Source organism: Pituophis catenifer, unplaced genomic scaffold, assembly GCF_029215685.1.
Source record: "Pituophis catenifer annectens isolate HBS135680 unplaced genomic scaffold, rPitCat1.0.hap2 SCAF_1, whole genome shotgun sequence".
NCBI lineage: Eukaryota > Metazoa > Chordata > Lepidosauria > Squamata > Colubridae > Pituophis > Pituophis catenifer.
The window spans coordinates 23,037,171-23,055,974 of record NW_027256881.1 but is presented as its reverse complement, the minus strand read 5'-3'; the positions used below and the strand labels follow the sequence as shown (position 1 = coordinate 23,055,974).

Below are 18,804 nucleotides of genomic sequence, written 5' to 3'. Positions count from 1 at the left end.
TTAAGAAAACACCCTTTATGATGCATGCCATAAAAACCAATAAACTCAACTTGAGATCCCAGTAGTGCAGGATTGTTTTAACTGTTTTACAGAACAGTGGATTGTATTAGATTGTAGCAATGAATTTCCCCCCTTTTTTTTTTCTGAGAATGTTATTAGAAACAATTTCAGATGCTGCACTGAATCAAAAGTCATCAGTGTGCTGGAACTATTTTATAATGAAAAATGGAAAGAAAATGGAAATAATAAGATGCAGAAAGTTAAGTCTAATTTTCCTCCATTATCCTAGGAGTCCAAAGAAATTAAATGGTTAGAGCAGGTGTGTCAAACTCATGGCCTGTGGGCCGGATGCGTCACCTGCTGGCTCCGCCCCCATCCGGTTTAGTGAAGGGGGGAAAAGTCCCGATACATCATGTTGATGATGCCATGACGACGTGAATCTGACAGCCCTAGGATACAGTTTCACAAAATATTTTATATAAGATGTGGGATTCTTCATCAACAGTTGTAGAGATAATACCTACCTAATTAGAAGTTTGCAAAGCAGATTAGGGAGATTGAATGAAGTTCTAATTAGCTACCAAATAGGATACAGTCGCTGTCTTTTGTTCCAGCAAAAACTTATCAGGAGCTATCCATGTTGCAACTTCTTGCTGCAGCTCTTTTTTGTCTTATTTGATTGTAATGCTTAATTGGATCCACTACTCGTAGGCTTAGCCACAATCCATTTACTGTCCAAGAGTAACATTTAAGTTTTAATTAGAGTTAACATCCCCTAAGTCTGACTAAGCGGAGAATGTTGTTTGATCTCTTTTCCTCTACAAGGAGGATTATCCTTAATGAAATTCTGCAAAGATGCCTCAGTGGCTCCTGTTGTTTTGAAATTGAGAATGTTGGTTTTCCTTCTCTGTATGTGGGTGAGATATGAAGAAAGACATGTTTTAAGATGTCCATCTCAGCAAATAGTATATGGCAACTGCCCTCTGTGTGTTTGTTTGCAAAAATGATTATGAGGGCAGACAAATCTCCTCTTGTTTATTTCTTTCACTGCGGTTTGCTGCCCAGCTAATAACCAATATGATAACAGTTTTTATAATAGTGCTGCTTCCTGGGTCTATTTTTCCTAACCGGAAAGGCAAATTCCATTCAGATTGAGAGCGGAATATGTATTTTTCTCTCCCTAAAGGCATTTTTCTTTAAAAAAAAAACATGGTCTCTCAGAATTTTGACCCAAAAGGAATTTAAAATTTATGCAGAGCTAGCTAATAAAGTTTTAATATTATACATAAGCCTGAATGAAATTTGGCAGAAATATAGGTAATGGAAATCAGCTATGTGAAAGTACAAAGTAAGGATTTAAATTCTTGCCAAGAGTACATGAGGCTTCATTAATACAGAAACTCTTTGTTTTATTTTGCATTTCACTGGTCAAGTCTCCCCCAAGGTTGTGAGATGGGTAGCAAATAAATTGAATAAATAAAACAAAGTAAGTTAAAATTCCAATGATTACATGAACAAATTGATGGTGTTTGTTGACAGTAAGAGGGAAAATAGTTGGCATTGCCTTCTTCCTGTGTTTATATTTTTGGACTTTACAATCTAGGCTATGAGCCCAGAATTACCTGGTAAAAATATCATCCTACTAACTTTTTCAACGTCAGCTGGATGTTTTGCTTTTCATTGATATACAATCTATTACCTCAAATTATGTCAAAACAACAGGTAATTATACTAGTTATAGTAGAAGTAGCTGTGGTGGTTAGAATTCAATATTGCAGGCTAATTCTGCCCACTGCCAGGAGTTTCCTGACCAGCTCAAGGTTGACTCAGCCTTCCATCCTTCCGAGGTCAGTAAAATGAGGACCCAGTTTGTTGGGAGCAATATGCTGACATTTGTAAAACGCTTAGAGAGGGATGTAAAACACTATGGAGTGATATGTGTATATATAATGTACATATGCATACATACATACATATACATACATACATACATACATATATCCTGTTTTCCCCAAAATAAGACATCCCCTGATAATAAGCCCAATTGGGCTTTTGAGCGCATGGCAATAAGGCCAAGCACTTATTTCAGGGTTCAAAAAAATATAAGACAGGGTCTTATTTTTGGGAAAACACGGTACATACATACATACATATGTGCTAAGTGCTATTATCTTTGGTCCTTTGTGTTCAATTTTTTTCCAAGAATAATAATAATAATAATAATAATAATAATTTTATTTCTATACCGCCCTTCTCCCGAAGGACTCAGGGCGGTGTACAGCCAGTTTAAAACACAAGACACAACAATAATTAAAAATTAAAATAATTAAATAGATTTGGCTGCTTTAAAAACTCTAAAATTTAAAATACCCCAATTTAAAATTATTATATTGACAGCTCTGCCTGGCGGAACAACAAGGTCTTCAATGCGCAGCGGAACACCCGGAGGTCAGAGATCTTGCGTATTTCCGGGGGCAGTTCATTCCACAGGGCTGGGGCTCCCACAGAGAAGGCCCTCCCCCTGGGTGTCGCCAGCCGACATAACTTGGCTGATGGCACCCTGAGGAGACCCTCTCTGTGGGAACGGACTGGTCGGTGGGAGGCTATTGGTGGCAGAAGACGGTCTTGAAGGTACCCGGGTCCTGTGCCATGGAGCGCTTTAAAGGTGGTAACCAACACCTTGAATCGCACCCGGAAGACCACCGGAAGCCAGTGCAGCTCGCGCAGGAGGGGTGTCACGCAGGCACAGCGGGTTGCGCCCATAACCACCCGCGCGGCCGCATTCTGGACCAGTTGGAGCCTCCGAGTGCTCTTCAAGGGGAGCCCCATGTAGAGAGCATTACAATAGTCCAGCCGGGAGGTGACAAGGGCATGAGTGACCGTGCGCAAGGCATCCCGGTCCAGAAAGGGCTGCAACTGGCGGATCAGGCGAACCTGATAAAAGGCCCCCCTGGCCACGGCCGTCATATGCTCTTCTAAAGACAGCCGTGCGTCCAGGAGGACACCCAGATTGCGAGCCCTCTCTGTGGGGGGCAGGGATTCACCCCCAATAGTCAGCGATGGCACCTGCTGACTATATCGGGACGCCGGCAACCACAGCCACTCGGTCTTGGATGGGTTGAGTCTGAGCCTGTTCCTCCCCATCCAGGCCCGTACGGCCTCCAGGCAGCGAGACATCACATCAAGGGCATCGTTGGGGTGGTCTGGGGTGGAGATGTACAGCTGAGTATCATCAGCGTACAGGTGACACTTCACCCCAAAACCACGGATGATCTCACCCAGCGGCTTCACATAAATGTTGAACAGAAGAGGCGAGAGGACCGACCCTTGTGGCACTCCCCATGCGAGATGCCTCGAGGTCGACTTCTGCCCCCCTGCCAACACAAACTGCGAGCGGCCGGAGAGGAAGGAAGAGAACCACCGCAAAACGGTGCCCCCTACTCCTAACCCTCTCAACCGCTGCAGCATGATACCATGGTCGATGGTATCAAAAACCGCTGAGAGATCTAATAGGACTAGGACAGAGGAGCAACCCCTGTCCCGAGCCCTCCAGAGATCATCCACCAACGCGACCAATGCCGTTTCTGTGCTGTGCCCCTGCCTGAAGCCCGACTGGTACGGGTCTAGATAGATAGCTTCATCCAGGTGCCTGGGCAGCTGTCGTGCCACCACACTCTCAACAACCTTCGCCACAAAACGAAGGTTGGAGACCGGACGGTAGTTGGCTAATTCAGCCGGGTCCAGGGAAGGCTTCTTGAGGAGGGGCCTCACCACCGCCTCTTTCAAGGCGGCGGGAAAGGCACCCTCATTCAGAGAATCAGCACTTTCTGAATAAGCATGTCTCACTTAACAGTGATATAATTAAACAGTGGATATAATTAAATGGAAACGCAGGCTTTGTATTTGTTAGTACTGAAATTCACACCTGAGAGAAAAAGAAAAATTAGAACCATGATACTTTACAGTGGCTGAAATGCTGTTTCGTTTCCTTACGTATTGAGAAGGGTTTATAACTTTTAGAGCAGTAGTACACAACTTGAATTCCCTGGATTGAATGCAGCCTGCCTCTCCCAAGATTTGCATTCACAAATTCACGGAATGTACATACACCCAAAGATTAATAACTACATTTAATTAAATGGAAATGAAACCTCATTCTTTTTCTGTCCACACCCACACCTTTTTGAAAGGAAGCATTGCATGGCCTTCACAGGGCAAGGGTTGCTTTATTTATTAATATAAAATGCAATATAGTATTTTCCAGATGATTTTGATTCCATTTCCCATCAGTCCTAGCCCTGTGCCAAATGGTGACGAATTGTCAGGTTTGCAGTCCAAGCATCAGGAGAGTCCCGGGAAGGACATGTTGTCTCAAGTTTTGATTTGGTACGGGCAGGGGGCATAATTCATTAAGAAGCACAGCTAATGTGCAGTTTAATTTTTCGGTTCAGTCTCAGTGCCTTGAAGCCTCACCCACCAGGAAATTTGTATGTCCCATTCTAATACTGGTTTATCAGCATATTATTTCAACTTGTAATTGTAGCAATAGCAATAGGACTTAGACTTATATACCACTTCACAGTGCTTTACAGCTCTCTCTAAGCGGTTTACAGAGTCAGCATATTGCCCCCAACAATCTGGGTCTTCATTTTACCCACCTAGGAAGGATGGAAGGCTGAGTCAACCTTGAGCCTGGTGAGATTTGAACTGCCAAATTGCTGGCAGCCGGCAGGCAGCAGAAATAGCCTGCAGTACTGCACTCTAACCACTGCGCCACCGTGGCTCATTGTAGTTTGAATTTATTGTAAGCCACTCAGAGTCACAAGTAGTGGGCGGTGTAGAAATGTGCTGAATGAATAAATAAATCACTAATTTACGCTACAATTATAGCAATAAGAGTGGCATTTCACAATTGGGCGGTAGCTGCTATGAATTCAGTGGTAAGTAAAGATTTGCTGATACAAGCAGGTAACAAACTTAGAATAGATTTTCTGCATCATCTTTGCCATTTCCTTCTTCTAGAATTTTTTAAAACTTCTTTCTAATTTAGAGCCTAGTATTTCCTGATAGTTGCTCACCCAAGCTTTTTTGAGGTCAGGTAACACCAATCAACTGCTAACCAGCTGCTGTGATTTATTATTGTTCTGAAACTTTAGAAGAGTTCCAGGCTGGATAAGCCTGCAATAGGATGAGCCTGATCTTAATGGCTAAAATGTACTCTTGTTTGAAAAATGTTTTCCTAGAGAAAATAATGACTCAGAATTATTCTCTTTCCTGCAGCACCAGACCAAAAGCACGTTCCGAACAAAGTGTGGGTCATAGTGGGTCTCCTCAATTTTGCGGCTTATACTCTAGGTAAGATCTGTTAATTTCCTGTGCACTGTATTTATACAATCAACAACATAATTAATGAGCATTAATATTATTGAGACCAAATTCCCTGAATAAAACAGCTGCCTCTTATTACACTTACAAGTCTAGTGCAAAATACATATGCAAGCAGATTGTACCTTATGCCTCTTACCACCAATGCTTGTGGCTGAAATAGGAGAGGATGTTTTTCCGAAAGACAGGAGGGATAGAGAAGCTGTTCTGTTCTCTGTTGCACATTCATATTTCTGAAATAGCGGTTGCTTCTCCATTTCAGTTTTATCAGGGGCAAGAAAGGAAGGTCTGGAAGATGCAAATGCAAAGCCACAAGCAATTTGTTTTAGTTTTCTTCTGGAAGCAACATATTCTGATCAACTTTTACAAAAGGAAATAAGAGTATCTACTACTAGTAAAGTAAAGGGCGAGTACTATGTACATAGGAAAAAATTGTAGCAAGAATACTTGAATGCAGTGATACAAGGCCTTAAGAGTCCTGCAAAAGAACAGTTATGGATCGGTAGCAATTTTAGGAAAATAGTAGGATTTACAACGGAGAAGGGGGGAATGTTTTAGGGATTCAATTAACCACAATCGGAAACCAAATCTTTTTTTTCTGCCGCATAAAACCACCTGCACTTTCAGCTGTTTTTAGCAACAATGGCACAAGTAAATGGGCTTTGGTTTATGAATTGTCGAAGCCTCACCAAGCTCAGTTCTTAAATATTTTTGCTTTGATTTCTTTCCTTAATGTATTTTTCTTCTAATTTTAATCCCAGCCACTCAATAGAATTGGAAGCAATCAGCAGTGGTGAAATGTAAAATTTGTTACTACCGGTTCTGTGGGCGTGGCTTGGTGGTGGGGGGTTAATGTGACTGGGTAGGCGTGGCCAACTTTTTTTTTTTTTTTTACTTTAAAAAGCATTTTTTTACAACTTCTTCGGCCAAAGAGGTTATAGAAAAAATGCTTTCAAAAGGCTCTGACGATCCCAGCTGAGCCGCGCAATCATCAGAGGCCTTTTTTTTTTACTTTTAAAAGCTTTTAAAAGTAAAAAAAAAAAAAAGGCCTCTGATGATCGCGCGGCTCAGCTGGGCATGTGGGGGGCAGGGATTTTTGCTACTGGTTCTCCGAACCACCCACCTCCATCGCTACCAGATCAGATCATCCGGTCCGAACCAGGAGCATTTCACCCCTGGCAATCAGTTAACCTTCTCTTTCTGTGATGTCTTTCTCTTCAGATGGTGTGGATGGGAAACAGGCACGTCGCACCCAATCCAGCTCCCCACTTGGGGAACTCTTTGACCATGGCCTGGACAGCTGGGCTTGCATGTTCTTTGTGGTGACCGTGTATTCCACTTTTGGCCGAGGATCCAATGGTGTCAGCGTTTTTATCCTCTACCTGCTCCTCTGGGTGGTTTTGTTCTCATTCATCCTTTCCCATTGGGAGAAATATAATACAGGGATTCTCTTCCTGCCTTGGGGCTACGATATCAGCCAGGTGGTAAGTCAACCAGCATTTTGCCACACTCATTTCCAAAGGTTGCCTTAACAGTGGGCAGAGATCTGGCTTATTTTGATTCTCTGGGGTTTAGATTTGTTTCCCTGGGGTATTATTACCACTTTCAGGTTAAAGCCCCAATTATTTTATGTGAGATTTCTTTAGAAGGCTTGAAATAAGATGTACAAATGATTTGACCCTGGAGCTTTCAAACCTTTTGGTGCCGTGACCCTCTGAAACAATGCATGAAATTACGTGACGCCACAACCACAATCCCCACCCCCACATCTAATGATTTCACTCAGATTAGAGTTGGGTGAGAAATAAATGCACCACTTTGCGTAATGAAAATTAATTAAATTAATTATGTTTGCATGTGCATAGAATCGTGACCGTCATAGACCTTGGCAAAAGTAGCTTTGTTTGTGAAACAGCTAATGACTATCGTTGTTTTGGTTGGTGTTAGTTGTCCTCTCCTCCCCGAATGCTGGTGGGCAGGCACTTTCCTTCCGCTCTTCTGTGATGCCCTACTGAACACTTTCTGAATAATCACTCACCACGTTGGAACCTTAAAAAAGCCCTTTGCCCTCTTATGTTAGCTGCCTGCAGGTTTTATTGACTTGGACTTAAATACTTGCATGGCTGAGCAGAGGGGACCTTGATATTTTTTTTTCCACAATAAAGTCTGTTTCCTTATTTTCCATATGCAGTCTCATTCATAAATTTAGGAAGAGAAATTCCACCTGAAATCCATTAACAAAAATCCGAAGTCTCATAACTGTAAATGGAGAATATCGGATGAAACGTTTCTGCCTGTCCTCTTTTCTGTGTGTGCTTTCAGGACTCAGCTAAATTGGTCTATGTGTACCCTGTTTCCCCCAAAATAAGACATCACCTGATAATAAGCCCAATCGGGCTTTTGAACGCATGGCAATAAGGCCAAGCGCTTATTTCAGGGTTCAAAAAAATATAAGACAGGGTCTTATTTTCAAGGAAACACGGTATATATCTTTCATGATATTAAACTTTATACACTCATGCTTTTAGCCTATAGAATTTGTTCCCAGATTTTTTTTTTTTTTTTAAAGACTTGGGGCAGTCCAACTCCCCTTCCCTTTCCATAAAATTTACTGGTCTCTGGATAGTTGCAGTAAACCATCCTGTAAAATGCAAATTATGAAAAATGACTACAGGAATCATGTGCAATTCTCTGCAGTCTACAGCAAAACCATCCTTGATAGATGGCTCTCCTGCATCTTCTTAAAAACTCATAGCCTTTATAGGTAGACTACTGATTTATTATCAGGACAATTTTCTCCTATTCAAATGAAGTCTCGGTAGGTATAATTTAAATTCTTTATTTCTGCTTTAAATTTCAATGGGAAAGGAAAATCTTACCTGATCCCCTTCCCTATGGCATTCTTTTACGTACCCAAAAACTGATACTATGTCACCCCAATTGTCTTTTCTCCAGATTGAGTACCACAAGTTCCTTCAGCATGTCCTCAGAGCTTTCTGATATATTGATGCTCACTGATTATTCATATCCCTCATGCAAATAGCAATAGCACTTAGACTTATATACTGCTTCACAGTGCTTTCCAGCCCTCTCTAAGTGGTTTAGAGTCAGCCTATTTCCTTCAACAATTTGGATTCTCATTTTAATGACCTTGGAAGGATGGAAGGCTGAGTCAACTTTGAGCCGGTGAAACTCAAACTGGCAAACTACAGGCAGCCAGCAGTCTGCAGAAGTAGTCTGCAGTACTGCATTCTAACCACTGCACCATCACGGCGCACCACCATTCACAATCATTTTGTGAATGGGCAAGTTCGTGGGGACTATTTCATAAGAGTGCCTTGATCATACTCTCAAGATACAATTTGCGTTCAGCAGCTTAAGAACATTGGAGTATTTTCTGGGCCAGTTTCCCATTTTGGAGACCTTCCAGATGTCACCTTCCAGCATTCTCAGTAAAATAGGTATGGAAATGCAAATACTTGTAGGATGCTTAGTTTGGGAGAGGCTATCTTGGTTTATAGCTCCTTCCCTTTTAGCAATGGTAAGAAAAGTTAGCTCTGCTCTTTGCACTAATTACTAACGCTTGGACATGCAGTTGCAGCAGTCACAGAGTAAAAAAAAAAGACACTTTTGGGATATTTCCACCAACAAGATTCATGTTTTACATGAATTTTTTTGATCTCTAGACAATTTTGTCAATTGGAAATGCTGGATGGATGATTATTATAAAGATCTGTAATTCTGCCTTCTTTTCCAGACCATTTCAGTAGTATATATCGTGACATCCATCATAGGAGTGGAGGCCTGGTACAACCCTTTCCTGTTTCATTTTTTATACAGAGATCTGTTCGTTGTAATGATTATTGGTAAGAAGATGCTTGTAGAAACCTGTATCTTTTGAGCTGCTTTGTACCAAAACCTAGCACGTCTTTATCAAGAAAATGTTTGTTGTTTATGCTGAATTTTCCTACAGGATAGGGATGGGAGGAGGTCACACTGAGAAGTTATTTGTTCCAGAATATCTCATACCAGATGACATTTCTGTTGAAAATCTAAAACTGACACCAGGTTTCAGTCTGTCTGCATTGTAGCAAATGAGTTGTATATAACATGATAATTAAGTGGGTGTAAAAGTAAAGCATTAGAATTGATCATGAAATATCAAAGGGGAAGATAGTTTCCGCCTTTTAGGATCAACCATCAAAAGTGAAGGAATGAGCACTCAAGAAAAGTGCTGCAGACTAGCACTTGGTACAGCAGCCATGAAGGCCTTGCAAAAGATAAAGAATTGTGTAAACAATGGTATTTCCTATGACACTCCATGAAAGTGAAAGTTGGACTCTGAAAAAGTAGGATAAGAAGGTATTGAGACTTTTGAACTTAGTGTTGGAGAAGACTCCTTAGAATATTTTGAAAAAACTAAACCAGTGAATCATCGAACAACCAGAGTTCTTCACTCAGGGCACAAATGACCAGGCTTAAATTATCTAGCTTCAAACACATAAATGCAGAGACCCAAGTTCTCCAGAGAAGATTCTAAAGCTAGGAAGGGTGAAATGAAAGAGAAGTCAGATAACATTATTGTAGTCAGATACATGTGTCTGTATGGTTTTATTGCTTTTATTGTTGTAAGCTGCCCAGAGTTGCCTCATGGTGAAATGGGCAGCAAATTAAATAAATAAGTAAGTAAGTAAGTAAGTAAGTAAGTAAGTAAGTAAGTAAGTAAGTAAGTAAGTAAGTAAATAAATAAATAAATAAATGAATAAATGAATAAATAAATAAATAAATAAATAAATAAATAAATAAGAGGATGATTAGCAATAAGGTGAATATACAGAGGCTATGAATCCACTTTTGGAAGACCAAATTAGAAACAGATTGCCATGGAGAAAACCTGTCCATATTGGTCACTAGGAATCAACACTGATTTGTTGGAACATAACATAATAAAAAAATTGTCTAAACTGACTTTAGGGGCAGTATTTGGAGAACGAATGTGAATAAATTGGAATAAGTGTGGCATATTCACCACATTCTTAAGAATATATTCTCAACCAACATATATCAAAACCAAGGAATTTCCTATTGACAGCTCAATAATTCAGGAAATTCTGAGGCAAGAGAGGAATACAGTTTTTCTTTCAAATTTGGGTCCCCGCTATTTTTTCCTCCCCACCATTTTCTTCTGGGCAGTAGGAAATGTACATTAAAGCTTGGACAAATCTGTAACCTAATCCAGCATATTCCTAGTACAACCTTGGAGCCCTCTTCTGGCAGACATAGCCAAATCATATCATATATTGTAGAGCACAAAGTACACAGAACTTTAGTTAATTATTCCAGTTGTTTCTGAAATGGTTACTTTCTAACTAGGAGCTGCTTGGTGATTCACCTTTATCTCAAAGCTTTTCTAAAAACTTTCAAAATACACCCTGCCTTGGATTTTAAGTTACAGAATTGCAGTTGAAATGTTGCCCCTCGTTTCCATCCCAATCTCCATCATGGTAAATTACCAATTACTATTTTATCCTTAAGGTGCTTTAATTCCTTTAACATAAGCAAAAATAGAGACCGGTTTCAACATATTTCACATACTTCAAAACAATGTGATTTACATTTCTATGCAGATACATTTCACATCAATGTGATCTACATGACTTTTGGAGAAGTATCTATGGGACAATCTGCATTAACCACAGTATCTAGTTTAATTCTAAAATAATATCAAAACTATAGAGATTAGTTTTCTTGGCAACAATACAGAAGTGGTTTCTACTTCCTTGTTCTAGAATCCAAATCTATAGGTTTGATATCATCATTGTCTCCCATTTAAGTATTAACCATGCATAACTTCAGGTTAGCTTCTTAAAGGGAGATAAATAGCCCCAGATACTACTGCCTGCTAAAGATATGAAAATAGATGAAAACATACGAAAAATAGTAAAAATATTAAGCGAGGTGTATGAAAACCATTTTCTTGATCCTCAGCAATTTACAATCAGATACAGATTTCTCCTTATAAATGTACCATATTTTTTGCACTATAAGACACTCCAGACCATAAGACGCACCTAGCTTTTGGGGAGGAAAACAAGAAAAAAAAATCTGCCTCTGCCTCCCAGCTATTTGACTCATTGGAGCAAACAGCAAACAACCTGGTCATGTTCAGCACAGCCCAATTTAGCATGAGCAGCTGATCGGCGGTTGGATTGGCCTCCCAGAATACCACCGATCAGCTGTTCCAGGCTGCGGGGATCACCACCAATCGCTGCCAATTGCTGCCTCCGTGCACCCCATTTTCAGCCCATTCCAGGTGGTGGGGATTGCTGCCAATTGCCACCACCTGGAACGGGCCAAAAAATGGGGCACGTGGAGGCTGCAAGTGGGCGGGGCTTCAGCAACATTCGCTCTATAAGACACAGACATTTCCACCCACTTTTTTTGGGGGGAAGTGCGTCTTACAGTGCGAAAAATACACTAATCCTAATAGCTGCTCCTTCTTACATCAAGTATTTATAATTCTTTGCAACATTAACATGAGCTAATATAAAGCAAATATGAGGGTGAGCAGACACATTATTTATGCATCAAAGACTGCCTTTTTAAAAAAAATTGTAGTCATAAGGGGGCCACAGTGGATGGAGTTTTGTTTTGCTGTCTCCACAGGGGAGCAGGTTTAGCCTTTCCCCTTTTTGAGATTGGGGGAGGTAAGCATTAAGACTGTTGGATGTTTATTACATCTATTTTATTGCTGTTGCCGTTCAAAATATAAAAATCATATACCATTGTTAATCAGTATGAATTGAATTTCTTTGATGCAGTTTTGGACATCTTGGGGAGGGGACTTACAAGCTCCGAATTGCTAATTCCTTGCCTGGAATGATAGCTGCTTTTGAAAACTAGCAAATAATCATGTTAATGATATTGTAAATATTAGGCCTGAGTATATTAATTGTTGATGCAAATCTAAATTATGACTCAATGTTCCAATTTTTTAATTTTCTCAATTAACAGGGAGCATATAGAATTATTTGTGATGATTTTTTTTTTTTTTTTGCCCAGTTCAAACATTACATGGAGTATAAGATTTGCTTGACTATGATTTCACAGTGTAAATGCTGCCTTATAACAGTATGCATGGCTCCCAAATCAGAAAGAAAATAATCAGGATAGATTTGGTTGGGTCTCCTGCTTTTATCTGAAGGAGAAAGATAGATTCATTGGAAAAGTAAATTGGTTCTATCTTTTCCTTTTTAGGTTGTGCGGTTACTGTGACCATTCCCATGAGCTTGAACAATTACTACATGTAAGTGTTTTGCATTGTCAGGGGTAGCATCTGCACATTGCAGAGATAGTGTTGAAAAAGCAAAGTATATTGGGCAAACATCCACCGTCCCTTGGCTTTTCAAGTTCAGATGGGGGCATGGAGATACCAGCCACTCCCTCTCTGGCTGCAGTGCCAGGCTCCCAACTCCCATTCAAATGTTGACTCTCCCTTCTGCCAAATGACCTTACTTTGGCCCACTCGTTCACCAAGCCCTTGTTTGCTGCCTTCTGTCCTTCAGAGCCTATGCCAAAGGCATCCTCAAGCACCACTCCTTCTATGAAGCCATGCTGCCTTTCTTCTCGCCAGTCCTCCTTTTCACTTTGTGCACCATTTGGATCTTCCAGTCACCAACAGATATCCTGGAGACCCAGCCGCGCCTCTTCTATTTCATGGTTGGGACGGCCTTCGCAAATATCTCTGTAAGTTTCATCCTTTCTGCTTCAAAGTCAGGCTTCCAAAAGGCTCAGAGGTCAGGAAGAAGAAAGATGCTTTGATCGTTAATCCATTTGTCTCAGCCAAACCAGGCATCCTTTTAGTCTCGGTCTTCCCTTCCCCTCTCATGTGTGTGTGTGCGCACACACACACACACACCTCCCACAATTTCTACAGCACCTGACATGACTGCCTGCACTGCTGCTGGTTACAGTCCAACACCACTTAACAAGAGAAACCTAAAGAGGAAGCAGGGGGCTGAATAAGCAATAGGAATAGCACTTATATATCGTTTCACAGTGCTTTACTGCCCACTCTAAGGGGTTTACAGAGTCAGCATATTGCCCCCAACAATCTAGGTCCTCATTTTACAGACTTCGGAAGGATGGAAGGCTGAGTCCACCTTGAGCCTAGTGAGATTTGAAATGCCAAATTGCAGGCAGCCAGCAGGCAGCAGAAGTAGCCTGCAGTATTGCATTCTTATCACTGCGCCACCACAGCTCTAGGTAGAAATAACCATAATGGGTGGGTAGTTTCCATTGATCTGAGCCATATGTGGTTTACTACAAGACATTGAGGTTCTCCAGAATTAGGCAGAGCCAAAACCAGGTTTTTGGATAGGGATTGAAATGGGTGCCTTAAAAATACCTAAATATTTGGCCCCTCCCAGTCTGGAGGCTTCTAAAGGAATGCTAAGACGCCACATGTAAGCCTTGGGATGTACTTCTTGCACACTGATCTAAAAGGATAATGCCAATGGTGAAATTGAGCCGGTTCTATATGGCTCGGGGCAAACCGGTACTGGCAGTGGTGGAAGGCTCTGCCCATCTGCCTGGACGTCATCATGTCCTGTTTTTGACCCTCTGCGTATGCATAGAAGGTCCTGCACATGCGCAGAGGTGTCTCATGTGTGATAACAAACCGGTAGCAAAGGTAAGTGAATTTCATCCGTGGATAATGCCCAAAACACCACAACAGGTTCTGTATTTTATCAGGATATGGATTATAAAGATCAATGGATTTACAATGCAGGGAAGCAGATTCTGGTCAAATACTATTAAAAACTGCTTTTAACAGTTAATTATTTTTATCAGCAAGAGTAATGGAATCCACTATTTAGAAAGCCAATGGAAAATGCTGAAGCACAATCTAGCTCAGAGTTTTTCAAACCTGGCAACTTTAAGATGTATGGACTTCAACTCCCCAATTTCCCCTAGAATAGCAATCAGTGGAGATAGGGCATGAGTTTGGATGTGAGAGTCTAAAAATGGCCTGTTCCAGATGCCTGGTTCTTTTACGTTCCGGAGCAGTGTTTTGTTCTCAACCTCAGCAACTTTAAGATACGTGGACTTCAGCTCCTAGAATTTCTCCAGCCAGCATGGTGGGAAAGATAAAGGGCATGTAAGGAAACCAAAACCAAACACTACAGAACCCAGTGTAATTGGAAGTCTCTTTAGCAATTCACAGATTTTGTTGTGTACAAAGAGAGCACATTTCATGTTAGAAGGAATCGGGGTACTTGCAACTCCTTAGATAGTCATCAAAATGGTGGACAATGCTAAATTGAATTAGCCAAAATGTTCAGTCAAGGCCATGTATTCTCAAATATTCTCAGCATTATTTACATTCGCCAAATGATTTACTACTGGAGCAGTGGATTACTTTAAGAGGGACACAGGTGTTGGGTCGACTGAAACAGCCAGCCCCGTTTCCTGCCCTTCAGGGGCATTCAGACAGTAATTCTCAAATATTCTCAACTAGCCTAGATTGGGAGGAAAACCAATCTCAAATTTCTTTCTTCTCCCCCTAACTTTCTTTTGATGTTTTGCCCTTTCTTCTAGTGTCAATTGATCGTCAGTCAGATGAGCAGCACTCGATGTCAGCCAGTGAACTGGCTGCTTCTTCCACTTGCGCTTGTTATCCTTGTAGTGATGTCATCCTTGGTACCGGAACAGGAAACGAATCTCCTCTATTTAATCACCATTGTCATCACGTTGGCACACATTCATTATGGAGTCAATGTGGTAAGCCATTCCGCAGGGTTTGGGTCTCCCTGAATTGTCCATTTCAGCATTGCTGTACTTTCCATGTATGGCAACAGGTGATAGAGGTAACATTGGAAAACATACCAGTTGTTGACTTATCGTTGACCCACTGAGGTCCCTTGAGTTGTCTCCTTGGTTCATCTGTAGGCAATCCTGTACAGCGAGTCCTCAACTTATGATGACAATTGAACCCAAAGTTTCTATAGCTAAGCAAGACAGTTGAGTGAATTTTGACCCATTTTTTAATCTTTCTTGCCACAGTTGTTAAGTGAATCACTGCAGTTGTTAAGTTAGTAACATCTATCTTAAGTTAAGTGAATCTGGCTTCCCAGTGGACTTTGCTTGTCAGAAGGTCGCAGAAGGTGATCACATGACCTTGGGACACTGTAACCATCATAAACACATGTTGGTTGCCAATCATCCAAATTTTGACTGTTTGCCAAAGGGAATGCCCAAGAGTCGTAAGTGTGAAAAATGGTCATAAGTCACTTTTTTCAGGGCTGCTGTAACTTCAAGCAGTCACTAAACAAATAGTTGTAAGTAAAAGATTACCTGTACTTGAGAATGGGGTCAGTGTAAGCCAGTACTGGTAACTGACTAAATAAATTAAAGTTGCCTAAAATGTAAGATCAAAATCTGTTTTTAAAGTAACTGAACTGTGACCATAGCTTGAATAGGAGTTCCCATTGAGCAATACAAGTTGAATAAAGACAAGATTTTGATTCATTCCTGAAAGGAAAAGCCACCCTTTCAACTATTTTCAACTTTGTATAATGGATTATTGTGGTTTTTATTGTTGTGAGCTGCCTTGAGTCTGTTGGAGATAGGGCTGCATATAAGCCTAATAAAATAAATAAATAAAAAAAATATTTTCTATGCAATAGTGATGAACCTCCAGGCTCATAGGCTACAGTTTAGCTGATCAGCCAGAAGTTCATTACCTTTGGACTGATGCTGGCTGTGAAAACCTGCATGGATATATTTTCTATAGCGTATCTCTTGTTGTAAAGCAGTAATAGAACCAAAGCAATCTCAAATTGTTGGGTGATTCTGAGAGTTTTGAATTTGTACTGAGAGACTTTAAGTCTAGGGAACTAACCATGTGGGTCCATATGCTAAGGTTTGGGCCCTTTCTTAGAGACCAAAGGGGATGAAAGCTTTGGTGCTTCAGGGATTGGCAGGGAATCCAAAACTTTCAATTAGTAGTTTTAAAAAACCCAACAAGAGCTTGATATGTTGTCCTTGCTTAAAGATCAAAGCTCTAGCCATGTTGAACATCCCACTGCAACACATCCTTCAGACCTGTTAAAGTAGGATCACCTGTTTACCTAAAATACCCTTCCCAGTTCTAGTTTGCCTTGAAATAATGTCAATGGAAAATGGATTACCTGGAGGATTGCTAGACTGACATAAAGCCATGTACATGTATACATCCGAACTACGCTGTGTTGTTTCTCTGTGTCATATAATATATGTGGGTATATGCATAATTTTGTTTGTATTTATTTATTTGTTTATTTTGTTATGCTTATGTAGTGTATATTGGAGGTTGTGATTCTTTGAGAGCTGAATGCAACAAAATTTCATTTTAATGTATGCCAATTAGTGTACATTCAAAGTGACAATAACGTTATTCTAAGTCTAAGTTATATTCCAGACAAAGAATGTGAATGCACAGAGGGGGAGGGGGAAAGCTTCTGCATGCCCAGCCTTGTTTTCAGGTTTATCTTCATTTGCTCTCTTCTCTTTCCATTTAGGTGAGGCAGCTTAGTAAACACTTCAACATCCAAACCTTTTCTTTACAAAAGCCCAGTTCTGATTGACTAGGCTTGGAAAAGGTATCATCAGAAGAAAACGTCAGCCTGCGGTCTTCAGAGGCACTGTAAATTTGGTAGCCTGTGTAAATATACTTCAACCATCACCATGGAACTAGATTTAACCTGCTTTGGATGGTTTGGGGGGGGGGCACAGAACATGTAGGACCCAGAAACCAGAGAGGGTTGTTGTTCATGTCTCCTTCCCTGCTGCTTCATGCCACCTTCCAGAAATGTGCAGACAGTAAAACTACATGATCAGGAGAGGACCTCATGGAATCTTCAAAGAAAGATCATCAGGCACAAAGGCATGGACGGTGGCTTTAGAACTGTAAGATTGCCACAGAACTCTCATCATGGCTATGCTGAGAACGAGGGGCCCAGAAAACTACCCTTGGGAACTGAAGTACATTATTGCAAACTGTTCCACATCCTAAAATCAGAGATCCAGTTATACAAGAGGGTATTGGTTTTTTTTTTTAAAGAAACAATTGATTCTTCTAAAGAGCTCGGAGGTCACAACTTCCTTAAGCCATGACTAGTCAGTTACGTTTTCCCAAATGCCATTTTTTTTAATCCCCTCCCTTCAAATTGTGGCTCATGCCTTGTGAAGAGAGAGTGGGGCCACAGCAAATGCTGTAATTTCAAGCATTGGGGAGGACTGAGTAACAGACATTCTTCCTTCATGTTTATCATAGGATTAAGTTGAGATTGTGATAAACAACATTACCATTTTATGGGTTAAGGTTGGCTTGCATCAGAATTGTTTATTAGGTCTGGTGCATACTCTTTCCGAGTGACACTGCTTTTCTTGGGTACAATTAATTGAAAACAAGAAATGCAAATGATTTTGATCCCCATGTTCGGTTGTAGAAATGGTTTGCTTCTGTTTATTATCTGGTTGGGAATCAGTTGAACAATAGAGTGATGGTGAAGACTCAGCACTGATTTTTCTCTTCTGTTTGTACTTTATTTGAGGAAGATTTTTGTTTGTTTGTGTATGTGTGCTTAAATGAAGAGTGTAGCCTAAACCCATTTTTCTTGGAAAGGTTGCACCCAGAAGAAAGTGAGCACAGAATTTTTTTTTTCATATGTAATTAATGGCAAAGGCAACTTTTATGAATGGTTTGATAAGGAGCTCCACTTGTGGATGACACATTCCATTCTGTAGAAAACCTTGAGTTGTGAAATTATTATTTATCTTTTCTTTTGTAAACACGAAGCATTATGTCGAAAAACAAAATGTATGCAGTGTAACATCCTAGAACTAATTCTTGCCTTCATTCCTATCCCTTCTTTTTTGTAAATAGTTTTATTTTTCTGATTCTCAAGACTTACCCCAAATGCTATGTCTGGTATGGCAAGGAACGAGGAAAGCCCCGCTTCTCATTATTAGCAGGAAAAAGAAATCTCTAGGCATGGATGGCAAACAATTCAGATTTTTGTTTTGTTTACGTAATATTCCATTGCTGTGAAGCAAAACTTGAAATGGGGGTAGGGAGGCTTTTTATTCTTATCAAAGCACTGCACACGGAGTAAAATTTAAAGAAGAATTGAGCTTGCTTGAATATTTGATGTTGCAATAGTTAGAATAAAATAAACCAGTTATCAATCATAAGTGACAGTAAGAAACAGGACATGTAGTTATAATCTCTTGGAACCATTTTCTATTTTTAAGAAGGTGGTCAGTTCAGAGGAGGGTCTGCCTTTACGGTTAATTAATGAATCATTGTAGGAACATTTGGTCTTCAGTCTCTTTCTTTGGGATAATAATGTTTGTCTTGGAAACAAAAGAGTTGTC

The 18,804-nt window shown here is 40.5% G+C and overlaps 1 protein-coding gene across 2 annotated transcripts in view; it reads left to right on the top strand.

Moving 5' to 3' along the window:
* SELENOI (selenoprotein I) overlaps positions 1–17,637 on the top strand; it is a 44,373-nt gene extending 26,736 nt beyond the window's left edge. Inside the window, exons 4-10 of one of the 2 annotated variants that reach the window (XM_070946910.1) lie at positions 5,281–5,355; positions 6,607–6,869; positions 9,143–9,251; positions 12,643–12,691; positions 12,951–13,131; positions 14,986–15,168; positions 16,947–17,637. In XM_070946910.1, coding sequence (XP_070803011.1) covers positions 5,281–5,355; positions 6,607–6,869; positions 9,143–9,251; positions 12,643–12,691; positions 12,951–13,131; positions 14,986–15,168; positions 16,947–17,075 — 989 coding nt within the window. In that variant the 3' untranslated portion in view covers positions 17,076–17,637. The remainder of the gene's footprint in view (positions 1–5,280; positions 5,356–6,606; positions 6,870–9,142; positions 9,252–12,642; positions 12,692–12,950; positions 13,132–14,985; positions 15,169–16,946) is intronic. The other variant, XM_070946918.1, reaches the window with a different exon arrangement.
* The last annotated feature ends 1,167 nt before the right edge of the window (positions 17,638–18,804 follow it).